The 13,151-nt window shown below is 37.6% G+C and overlaps 1 protein-coding gene across 2 annotated transcripts in view; it reads right to left on the minus strand.

Annotated features, from left to right (window-relative positions):
- The window catches only part of PIEZO2 (piezo type mechanosensitive ion channel component 2), a 294,412-nt gene that overhangs the window by 114,038 nt on the left and 167,223 nt on the right, over window positions 1-13,151 (minus strand). For both annotated transcript variants that reach the window (XM_050321408.1, XM_050321398.1), the window contains exons 6-7: window positions 5,499-5,709; window positions 2,680-2,893 (exon numbers count right to left, since the gene is read on the minus strand). In XM_050321408.1, the coding sequence (XP_050177365.1) occupies window positions 2,680-2,893; window positions 5,499-5,709 (425 nt within the window). The remainder of the gene's footprint in view (window positions 1-2,679; window positions 2,894-5,498; window positions 5,710-13,151) is intronic.

The raw sequence follows: 13,151 nt of genomic DNA on the forward strand, positions 1-13,151 counted from the left end.
ACTAAATCATGTCCCTAAGTGCCATCTTGTAAATCTCGTAAATATCTCCAGGGACAGTAATTCAACCACTTTCCTGAGCAGTGTCTTCCAATGTCTGATGATAATTTTGGTGCAGAAATTTTTCCCAATATCCAATCTAAACTTACCCTGGTGCAACTTGAAGCCATTTCCTCTTGTCCTGCCACTCATTACTCATGAGAAGAGAACAACACCCACCTTACTACAACCTGCTTTCAGGAGCTGTAAAGAGCGATAAGGTCTTCCCTCAGCCTTCCCTTCTTCAGGCTGAGTCTTTTCCTCTTCAGAACAACTCTAGTTCTCTCAGCTACTCCTTATAAGACCCATGATCCAGACACTTCACCAGCTTCATTGCCCTTCCCTGCAAATGCTCCATCACGTCAATGTCCTTCTTGTAGCAAAACTTTGGAGAATCAAATTCTTTTCTCGGCATATTATTTACCCATGAAAGCCACCTACTAGTATTAATGGGAACTCTGCATATTTAGCTCAGCTTCAAACCAAGATGGTACATAAAATAGCAATGTATCGATTTTCTTCTAGGATGAAAAATGCTAAAATATTTTTTATGCACCATTCCAATATATGTGTCTCTCATTTTTCCTCCTCTAGCCACTTCTTATATATCAGTCCAACTCCAATCATTAAAAATCATTAGAGGCTTTTTCTCACGCTAAGATTTGTACTTCCCATCACTGAAAATACCTGTCTTGATGCTCTTCAAAGGCATGGCCCTGAAAGTAGATCAAAGTAAATCCACAACAGAAAGAACTGTCAATAAAGAAACATGGAAGTCTGCACTGTCTGACGCCATTGGTGTTTTCTGTATTCAAACATGATTTCCTACGTAATTTAGAATATCAGTCCCTCATATGATATCCTGTGTAAAAGGCAAAGTACTCAACAGTAGCAGCTCAAGAGAAAGTCTGCAATATTTTCTGCTTAGAGAAAGCTCTGTACATACTCTGAAATCCAATACTGGGCCTTTTTTTAACCCAGACTCTGAAGGTCCTTTTCCATTCTACACTGAGGCAGAGGTAACTTCCTTGTAATCAGATTTTTTCATTTCAAAAATTAACGACTAAGTTAAAGTGGCATATTGTTACTCAATTAAATTTTATCATAAAATGAAGAATCACACTATTTAAAAAAAAATAAATTACTAAATGCAAACAATAACCTTGAGACCAAATTAATTGACACCTAAAGTAAATAAAAATACATGAATTTAAAATTAATAAGAAAAAATAGTAAAAAAGAAAAAGGGACTTCACGAATGATGCGTATGAAAAGCATTCAACATATTCTAGCAAAATGGTATGAAGCACATATTTCCTCTCCTTAAGGAACTGTTATTGCTGTTTGGTGCTAAAAATTGTGAGTTGATATCCCCACAGACAAATAGTTCAGATTTTTAAAGCCATTTCCCCTCTCTTTTCCTAATACAGAAGAAAGTAATATAAAGGGTTTAGAGAAGTTGAGAGCATTTCAGCTCCTTGGCACTAGAAATCATACATTCTCCTACACTGACCTCTAGGTGGCACAAAAGAACCTAAACTAAGCAAGTCTTCTCTGATTTTTCAGTTAACGTTATGCTCTCCCAATCAGCCTCATCAAGTCATCAATTACGACATCACAAAGCACACATCTATAACCTATACTAAATAAAATGTCAAATAAGTACTAAAGTAACAGCTACTATAACTAGACAGCTCTATTTTATGGCTTTTAATGGTACATTGAGATATAAACCATTGATTGATTTTCCACAGCACATCTAATTTCCTTTCTGCTTCAACTTATAATACTTCAAAGAAACAGTACGTTTACTAGAAACAAAGTTAAGGTTTACATCTAGTTTAATGTAAGGATTACTACAACATTAAAAATACATACCAAATAAAAACCAATTTGCAATAATAATCCAGAAAAAAGAAAAAAAAACCAAAACAAAACAGTAATGAGCAAAATACATCCATTACTTCATATTATTTTAGATTCTAATATGTGAAAAAGGGTAAGTGAAATGACAGCAAATCAATATTTACTGTAGCAGTAACTAGAAATGCTACTCTTTTACTTAAGTGACGTAGCTGTTGTTATGAAGTATGTCCTGTCTGACCAGAGAGAATTTTTATATTAACAGTCTAATATTATGCACAGCACATGAAGTACCCCAGAAACCCTTAGCCCTTAAGGCTAAAGGCTTGTATGCCCTTAAGCATACAAGAATGACACCACAAAAGCATAGTTAAGACCTTATAACATTACACCTCACAGCATTTATTTTCCTCTATCAAAAAAAAGAAATAAAATATGCATCTGTACATTGCCTTTGTATCAATGCTGCCATCTATTTCCTTTATCTCCCATCTTAGCCAAATCATTCACACTCAAATCTCAGGAACACTTTGACCAAAACCAAAATCAACTTCGCCTCCTAACCTGCTCCAGCTCTCTGCATGGAATTGCCCAGGCTGGACTTTCACTACTCTGTCATTCAAAACCATTCTGGTTGAAATGCTTTGCCTTCCAAGACTGAACATGAAGCTATGTGTAAAATTTGTCAAAGTATTATGTGGAAGATCATTTACACCAACATGTGATAACAGGGCACTGCATCGTGTGCCCACAATTAAACAGGAAAGGAATTTCTCTCACCTGGCATAGAAATCTTTCGGTGGAACGACCTCCTGAAAGAACTGTAGCTGGTACAGATAAAGTCCAATCAAGTGTCCTGCACTGAATATAGCCATTAATACACACAGACAGCTGAATATCAGCGGATCAAATGCTTGGCAACAGGACCACCATGTGCACAGGCCCAAAAATACAAAGAAATACACAGCTGAGGTCAAAGATGGCACCATCATACCTGTAAAAATAAAAGCATGCAGGGTTGGAAAAGTGTGAGAAATCTCAACATTTGTTACACTTTAAGTTTGAAATGAAGTATATTAAAAAAATGTAACCCAATTAGTGTTTATCCTAATTATTACAATTACCTCTAAGACTGCTATTAACTTTGAGACTAGAAGAGTAGGATCTTTTTTTTTGTTTAATTCACTTTTACAATATCTTAGCACTTAGAAAACAAGCACTCTGCAGACTTTCCTCTAAGAATCTTCTCTATGTAAAGATGTTTCATAAAGCAAGGAGAAAAACAGAAAGGTGGTTGGAAGGCCAGCCAGCACAGCCTGAGGCCACCAGTGTATGACTTTTAAGTACAAGATACTAAAATGTTATGATGAATTAACAGTGAAAAGCCTTCTCATACAGAACTTGAGATATCTTGACTTATTAAAACAAAACCCCCCCCCCATATACTGAAAGTAAGAGATTTAGACAAAATCTACAGAATAATCAGTAAATGTTGGATTTTTTTTTTCCATTGTTAACTCCTAGAAACTTCTTATTTACATATAACAAATACTCTGCTGTCTCACACATGTATATTGCTTTTGCTCTTGCTGAGTGTTGCGCTTGTGAAAATGTCTAACTGTTGAAGGAGACCTGATGCTCTGAGGGTAGCCCACAAAAATAAGTCAGGAAGCAGGAAAGGCATTCATGTCTAAGAGGAGCAACTACAAGAAATCGACACAAGATTTCAGACAGCAGAGCAGCCCAGTGAACTCTCTAAAGAAACGATAACAAAGCTAGCAGGGGTGCCTGCCTCAATTTATTCTTAAGCTTTTTACTAGTACGTGCCCAGGAGCCCCCTTCCTCTGGACAGACCTGCAGGCTCCTCGTGATCCGTAGCTCCAGGCACTGCAGCTGAGCCCTGCAACTGAGCCAGCCACTCCAGAAGGAGGATTTGCCCCTTGCCAGGTGCTGGATTGATGTGTCTTTTGGGGGCAGTGCTCCAAGGCTCGGTCTCTGGTTGAGCTGAGTCCAGGCACTGTAAGGACTCATATCCACAGTCATTTTCCTGAGCTCCACCATCACATCTTTCACGTCATGCTTTAGACCAAGTCTTTAACCTATGGTGCTGTAAACCCAGCAATTTCTGCCTGGAGCCTGAAACTATTTCCTTCCTTCTTTCAAAGAGACACTTTGTCTTTATTTAAACACTTTTGGAGAAGGAGAATCCACTATATCCTAAACTTAGTTTTTATTATGGTCAATTACTCTGGCTGTGAAAAATTCAAAATTTATTTCTGGTCTGAAATTGCCTAGGTTTACCACCTAAGTGTTGGCTCCTATTATCACTTCTACTAGATGAGGTATCTTAAAATAATGGTATCACTTTGTCAGTACTTTCAGGCTGTAGTTAAATCACCCTTCATCTTTTTGGCATGGTAAGTAAGGAAGTATTTAACTTATTAAGCTCAAGGTCTCTCTCTGGAATACAGGCTTCTCAGACCTCAAGTCCTTTTTGTAACTCTACTCTGAACAACCTCCCGGTTCTTGGCTTGCTTTGGAGCTCCACAGGCAAGCTGCCCATCAACATTCAGAAGAAATCGTTCCCTGTTTGCTGCATGATCCTTCTATTTCACCCTCCATGGATGATGTTCACCCATGCAGACTGGCACCAGGTTTTCGCTTTTTGGTTGGTTTTGTTTTTTTTTTTTAAATCACATCTCTCTTCCCTCAAGTCAGGCCTCATGGCGATACACGTATTTTTTTCTCTTTTTAGATTTCTTTCTTTGCATTTGGCTACGTGTAAAGCTGTTAGACAATCTTACCTTAAAGAGAGTGTCTGCCTTACTAAAGGGGCCACATCTGACCAGTCCCTGTTATTCAGTATCAGACCTTTTTTGTACTCTTGTTTTATACTTCATAGACTGGTATATTTATTCGTTTAGTATACAGTTGTACTTTTACTTTATATGTAAATGCTCCATTCAAACATGTGAGCCAGCAGATGAAAGCTAATTTACAACTCCATGATCCAATTTTGAATTCAGTAATTACAACCTACAGCGATTTGTACACTTCTATTCTGGCTGTAGCTGATTATGTGGTACTAAGTCAAAAGTGTTCTAAAAATGTTGTCTATATCCTATCAAAACAACTACTTTTACTGACTCCATTGAAAACCAACAGGAAGTCTGCTTGTTAGTCTTTTTACACACTACATGGTCAACTGAATAATCTTTGCTTTTTTTTCTTTAAGGCTGTAGGAATACAGTTCCTTTTTACACTTGAAAGTGATGGAATCAAATCTATAAATTCACTTAAAAAAATAAATATACATATACAACAGTCACTAATAATATGCCCCCATTCACCATCTGATTATAACAGCAACTGTGAAAGTCATAAACAGAATAACAGGTATACACAGTATCAGTACAAAAAAATTAAGCAACTCAGCATATTCCAACACCTGCCAAAAATTCAATTTAAATAAAACCAGCAGCAATTTCTTTTCCCTTAAAAATTTCCATTGTTACTCCCACAGGTACCAAAGTGCTGAAACTCATTTGTTAAATGCATAATCTAATGGGCTCCTGAGGAAATTTTTCAAATGCACCAACCTGCTGAACCAAGTAAAATTGTAACAACAACTTTTCCAGTGGTGATTATCATATTGCCAATAAACTCCCTCAGTTTGGATGCTAGGAAGGCGATTCTACGCAGCAGTTTTAATTTCATGGTTTCCTCAAACTCTGCTTCTCCACAGTCTTCATCATCCAGATCTTCATCATACATCAAAGCGTCATCTGGCTCTAATTTTTCTCTTGCAGCCTAAAGCAAAAGGAAGGAAAGAAAAACAGAATGCAAAAAACAGAGAGAGAGACACACAAAGGAATCTGAAATTAAAAACCGCGCATATATTATTTAACAATGAAGACTTCTTATTTGATTATCCCAAGTAATGAGAGCTAAGAAAGATGTACTAAGCCAGAGTTGTGCACTGATGGTTCCCACTTCAGATCTTCCTCAAAATAAAAGGATATTAACCACTGTCTCTGAGAAAGGTTGCAGTCCTCCCACATGTGCGCAACATTCTGCTTTTTCGTTTTTACATGAAATTTGGTTTGGTTACTTCAGCATTCTTAGCAAGATAAGCATGTTGTTATCCTCTATCTTTTAAACACCTCTTTGCCCCAATGGCTTCAGTTATAAGCTCCAGTAAGCACAAGTCCCTTCGTGGTTGATGCTGCTCAATAAATCTCACTTTTCAAACCCTTTCGCATTAACCCTTTCCCAAACCTTAAATGCAAAATCTAGAATGGGGTGAGTAGGAGTGACCTAGGACAGGGTAACAAGGCCTAAAATAAATAGGACAGATAGCTCATTCATGACTGAAGTTTGAGAAAGAAAAAATACAGTAAGCAGAGAACTGGGGAGACAGTGAAAAACGGTGAGATTGACTGACAGTGAAAGAAAAGGTGAAAAAATGAGCAAGAGAAGTAGTGAAAGCTTGAGTGATCTACAACAATTTAGTAGGGAAAATGAGATCAGTGGTTTAGAACTACACAATGGAAAAAAAGAAGAGAAGGAAATGTGTAAAGGCCCGTCATACTTAAGCAGTTTGTTAGGATTTGGCAGTGGTTTTCACCATCAAGTCTCCATCGTATCTTGGAGACCAGAAGACATACACAGCTATTGAGTGATGCAGACTAAATCATCAATCCACAGTGAGAATCTGCAGGATTAGCAAGAGGCCCCCACAAAGACAAAATTTATGGAAAAATTAGTCATTCACAGAGATGTAGGGGCATATTAAAAAAAAAAAAAGAAAAAAAAGTAATAGTTTTGAGCCAGGTTCTCATTTGGTGTAATACAGAATAGCTTCTTTGGCACTAATTTAAACTTGAATTAGCTAACGTTAGTTCTGGCCAAGCTGTATCACTGTGTGTGAAAGCAAGAAAGAGAGACTATTGGTATTTTTCATCAGAATAGCAGTTTTATATTTATTGGTGACCTTTGGCAGAAAAAATTCCACACTGACAGATAAGACTGCAGTGGGAACACATGAACCCTCAACCGACTTAACCAAATTCTTTTGTACCATTACATTATGTGGATTCTCAAAGGAACAAAACTCCCTATAGACTCTTTCATTTCACCTTTAAGCTTGTTGCCAGCTATCTCCTCTTACTTTAGAGCATTAACATTTTTGTGAATGCCCAGGGGGGGAAAAAAAAAAAAAAAGCCTGCTTATTCTCAAGAGTCTCTATTTTATGGACAACGAAACATGTATTAAATACAGCAGAGGGTTGCTCTGGGAAATCTACTTTTCTCTTTGACTTATCACTATTTCACTGGCTATACCCATTGCAAATGGAATATAGTAAAATTTCAATTGCTTTCTTATTGTCACCATTCACTTATACAGCTCTCAGTATATGAATTATTAGATCCTTATGCAAAACAACAGAGAGATGGCAGCCCAAACATGCAGCCCCCACATTTCGAGCCATGCAGCACAAAAAGGTTTTCTGTCCACTCACCACTGCTGTTGATATCTATGCTCCTATCTAAAGGATACGAGCTTACCTATCTAAAGGATAGGCAATACTAAATATTCAGGAACAATGCTTACAGGGGGCTGAACAATACAGTCTGCCCTCACTTTCACCTCTTCAGCTGTTTTAGTGAGAAAGTTCAATAATAGGCAAAAGTTACGATTATTTCTGATTGTGTCGTAATTACTAGATTAACCTGCTCCTCATCCAGTCCTTTTGAGTTCAATCCTGCTCCTCCTGGACTGGCTCTGTGCCTTGAGCTTAATGTGACCAGTGAACAGTGAAACCTTCAATAATGTTGATATCCCAGCCAAAGAGAATATTCTGAGTGAGACTGGTGGACATTTAAAGGTTATGAAATGGCATGCTTACTGTACATGGGTCTAGGTGATGGACACCTCTGTTTCTTCAGCTAGTGCCTTCAGGTTGCTGAAGACAATATGCACTAAAACATAGACTTACTTAAAAAATGTACAGGAATAATTTCAAAATAAATAAGTTATTTCATGGGAGGTTGTTGGGATTCACATCTCTTTGAATACTGTGAATCTATGTTAAACATGAAGACATGATTCATATATTTATACATCCTGTGATTGCTGATATAGCACTTAATTATACATAGGCAGGAACAGGAAATAAAAGTCTAAAGAGTCACAAAAGAAAACAATAAATATTTTCCAAGTAGAAGCCGAAAATGTTCTTGTGGGAAAATGAAATATTTTTAAGTATTAATTGGAGGAAAACACAAATTACCTTCAAATAACAAAATAAAAAGGAGGACACAGAAGTAAGGAAACCACATAAAAACATCCCAGTGAAAGGTGGGACTTGATATCCTTTTCTGTCTCTTATCCCAACCCGCCTTCCAAACCTCAGGTGCCATATGCCCAAATTCACATCTTGATCTCCTCAAAATTGGTCTTTGGATTTTCTATCATAATTAGGATCATATTTTTTTAATTTTACCAGGCTAATCACTCTTGCTTCATTGATCTGAAGAACCTTTAGGCTACATTTTGCCTTAAGAGTTCAGTATTAATAATCTAGTACTGACATGTATAACATAGCACGCCCAGGGAGAAGCACTAGGGAAGAGAATATTTCACTGGACCAGGATGTAAGTGAAGCTGAGAAGGAGATGATGGTCCAAACTTTCCATGGACTGAGGCTTATACCTTTCAAGCATAGCAAAAAGCTTACAGGTTGATGAGTTACCAAGCAAGTTAACTTTTTCTTGTTTTCCACTGTTATTTATATATGAAAATATTAATTCCAAGTTCAAGAAGAAAGTTAGGATATCACAAACATTCACAGGAAACACAGAAAAACCTAATTCTGGTGTTACTGAGGTCATCAGATGTAGGAAAGAAAACTTCAGCATTCAGAACCCCAGCAAATACCAAACTGGTTTCCCAAGTTTTTCTTTTAAAACTGCAAAAGTCTGTTTAGAGTTGGAGTTCTTCAACTGCTCTCCTCAGTTTAGCAAATGGGGTTATCAACAACATAGCTTTTTCAGAAGAGATGCATGTTGTTTTGCAACTTTTCAGCACACCTGGAATTACCAATGGTAGGCTGTGCAAGGATTGCTTGGTTTCAAAGACCCAAGCTTTGCACCAGCATATGACCTGTAAGAGGTGGGTTAAATTCCTCATCTCTCTCTTCCCTATCTGCAAGTTCTTAGCCTTATTCTGTCTTTTTCTTTCATGACCCACTTGATGATTATTTAGCAAAAAGACTATAACAGTTAAACAACTATAGATTTAACGGAGGTGGGAGGGGGTTGTATATAACTGTTTGTAATTCAGTATCCAAGATGAACGCCCATGTTTCTTTCTTGAAGAAGCTGAAAGGCCATGAGCCAGCATATGTCAAAAAGACAAACTTCAGATTCCCCCACTCTCATATTCACCACCATCTAAGTGGATTATCTGGGCCAGCTTTCCAGTTTCTCACATTGAGCACATCATATTGCTGAAGGCAGGCAAACAGTTAACAGTTTTTACATCCAACATGGTGATAATGTGCTTGTTGTTTTAACACTTTTTGGTGATTAAATAGCCATACAAGTGTGCTCATCACAGAACACCATCACTCCAGTCAGACTGTTTTGCAAAGCTCTTTTTTACTACGTGGATTAGTCTAAAGCTACAAAACCATGTTACATAGGCTACAGTTAGAAAAATACTTTTACTTCCATAATAAATTACCTATTATGCAATTACAGGATCCCTGTGGATGCTGATTAAATCAAATAAATTTCTCCATTCAAGGAGTATAGAGCATTTGTGAAGCCATAAACATGTGTTTTCATGACCTTTGCTCTACAGAGCAGGGCCCCAGGACTTTCTATAAACAAACTAAATGCAGTTTAGGTTTTTTAGCAATCATGTGGAAGTCCCGGGAGTATTTATTGTACAACACTTTTTTAAACTGCCAAACGGAGATAGAGAACAGGCAAGGAAACAGTACAGCTCCAGTGGCAGCTATGGCAGCTACTATTGTGGCCAGGGCCAGAATGTCCATTAGCTACTTTGGGGGCTGCTTTTTCAACATCCAACTTTTAAATGTTTCATCTGGTACAGTATAAACACTACTGCACAGAGATATCCTCTAGTCCCAGAGCTGTATTTACTAACAGGAAACCTTAACTCCAACCTAAAACCCATTCTTGCTTCAGAACACTCCTTGCTTTGTACCTACATTTAATGGTATTGTGTCTGAAAACACAAATTTGCTCCTTTATTGACTTTTTGCTTCTAGAGGAGACACAAATTAAACCCTTCAAAAATTCAAATAATGACAGTAATAGAATTTAACTAACCAGAATTATTACAGCTAAGGATATGCAAGTCTCAGAATGGACACAACTTCTATCCCTGTGAATGCACTGCATTAATTATTGAGACCTCTCAAGCATGCACTGCTAAGCTCACAAGAGTAAGTTCTCATGAGAGTTCAGGTGCTCCTTCCTTCCTGTTGGCTCATAAATGTAAAAACAGCCTGTTTTCAGTATTTTGACATTTCCTCACAGCCAGAACCAGGAAACAAACAGAGAGGAGTGAGAAAATGAAAGCTAAGCCTGAGTGAAGTTCACTAAGCCTTACCCAAACAGCTACAGGTACGTAGGTTTGGCAGGAGGACAGAGTCATACATTGTGGTACACCATGTTATTTATTGCTGGTGATACCAGAGATGTGCTTTCATGATCTACATTAGCTTGAAGGTGCATGGTTTGGCTTGCAGAACATAGAGTTGCGACTGCTTTGCAAGGATATGAGAGCAAGCAAGCCATAACACAAGCCTGATGGTCTATCTCCTTCTGGCAATGTTAATCAACCTTCACAAGAACTTTTCTAGCTGTAGTATCCCAGACCTCAGCACAGACTTCTACCCCCTGCTGCTGATAGACACACCAGTTTCTTTAAAGTGGGCTGGATTGCCTTCACAGTTTATGTGCCCTGAGGCACACACTCACAGCACCTTGCTGACACTGCTACTGTAAAACCGTGATTCTCTAACTAAAATAACACTTCCTATAATTATTTCTTTACCTCTAATCAGAGATCATATTTTTATTCCATACCTGTGATAAAGCAGCACAGATAGCATTTATTAGACATCTTTCATATGACTGTTCAAGCCATTACTATGCCCAAGTCTCTGGACTTCCTTCTCATTTCAAAAAACCCATGTAATGAATGGCTTAGTTTAGGAATGATCTGAGATAAGCTATTTGATTCCCATACACCAGCTGAACAATAGAAATGGACTCTCTTTCTCATATTGTTTCAGTTCAATTGCCTCCATCATAACTAAGCTACTGCATTCAACCTATCATAATGTGACTGAGTTCCTACTTTTAAGTTTGCTATAAAAACATCTTCCTCCTCCCAAAAAAAGCTCTCCAACCTTTATCTTTAAATATGAGATACTTACAGCAGTAGAAGGAATTAATTATGTACTTGCCTTTAGAAGCAGCACGTACATATATGCATATAGAAAAAAATAATCAAAATAACACAATATTCTTTAGACAGACACAGCTGTGAGCACAAAAGCTGAAAAAGAAATATAACCACTCCTTCTTTTATCATCAAAGGAACTACAAGCCCTTAATGTGGTATAAATGATTGTGGTTTTAACCTGCAGTCAATAATAAACCATGTTAAGGCAATCATTTATTGAATTTCCAATTTTGCAAGAAAGTGTAGAAGAACTCCACTGTTGTTCTGAAAGCATCAGCATGCGAGAGAGAAGCGGATGTCCCTGCTTTTCCTGCCACAGAATAAATTCAAACATTTCCACATAAACAATTACCACATGTAATTCAACTTGATCCCTATAGAAATGGGGCTGCTTACCAAGAGTATCTCTTTAAGGTCATCTTGTGCAAGGCACATGGGATGCTCAAAGGGAGCTCAGGCTGGTCTACAGAAAGCCAGAGGGGAACACCCCGCTACACACACGTGGGGTTGTGCAGGGAGGGAAGGCTGCAGACTGCAAGCCAGGATAGAAAAAGAACACTTTCTGACTTCAGGGAAAGACCCTGCAAAATGAGCTGGCATAATCAAGTGTGAGACTGCAATGAACATTTTGGTAGGTGTGACATTAATGAGATAGAGCCTTTTTGGAATTTAAACAGTTTATTTTAATAATTTATATTACTCAACTGAATCACTGAAGAGAAAAATCCTAAATTAACTAGAAGTCATATAGATCTTAATGAAAAAAATTATCACTGATACATCTCAAGTGTGCTAAAGCCTGGGTAAGGACCTACACAGTACTAGATAAATTCGCCAGTGATGTACTATCAGAAATAACTTTCAATGTGTTTGCAGTGTTTTATAGTAATGATTGACATACATACACTTCCGCAGTAAAATCTCCTGTGGGAAAGAGCTGTTCATTAAAAAAAAAAAAAAAAAAAAAAAAAAAGGATCAGCTATTTACCGGAAGCACATAGGAACAGAGGCATTCAGAGGAAACGAAAAATAAATTAATAAAGACAAGCACAGTTCTGAATCGTGATAACAGGAAAGCAACTCATGAAATCCTGCATACAATAGATATTGTTACTGAAAGGGCCAAAGATTATTTCACTTCCCAATGTACCCATCGCACCTGAGCAAACACCAAGTGATCTCAGCACAAGACTCACTTGGTCAATATGGAAACACAGTTTCACATCTTGACGTCAAAAAGTTGTCAGGCATCTAAGCCAAATGCCAAAGAGAGAGGAACTCACAGGCAGAGTTTGGTGGTTTGGCTTGAGATGATTAAACACTTTTTTTCACTGAAAAGGAAGTAGGAAGAGTTGCATTATGACTACAAAACACAATTTAGTACAAACTCTGAATAAGCTAGTGCAGGTATATGAAGCCATATATCACCTGTACGGAGTAATTCCAGGCTCAAGTAATATACACATTATGCCATTATGCATCTTCAGTATTATCTCAGCTCATACTGAAGTGGTTGTGTACTTCAGCGGTACCACCCTGAAGAACCTCAGATTACTGTGATGAACAGGAAAATAGGACTTCTAATCTACAAGAGGATCCAAAATTACTTGTCTTCTTTTGTCTTGCAGACCAAACTTCAAGGAAAGATTTTTTTTTTTTTTCCTCCCAAGCTATCAGAGAAATAAATGCTAGAGAAGGAAACAGTGTATTGAAGCAAAAGAGCAGAAGAACTAAAAGGGTTATAATG

This window comes from Myiozetetes cayanensis, unplaced genomic scaffold (assembly GCF_022539395.1).
Source record: "Myiozetetes cayanensis isolate MyiCay16 unplaced genomic scaffold, myiCay2020 scf1, whole genome shotgun sequence".
Taxonomy (NCBI): Eukaryota; Metazoa; Chordata; class Aves; order Passeriformes; family Tyrannidae; genus Myiozetetes; species Myiozetetes cayanensis.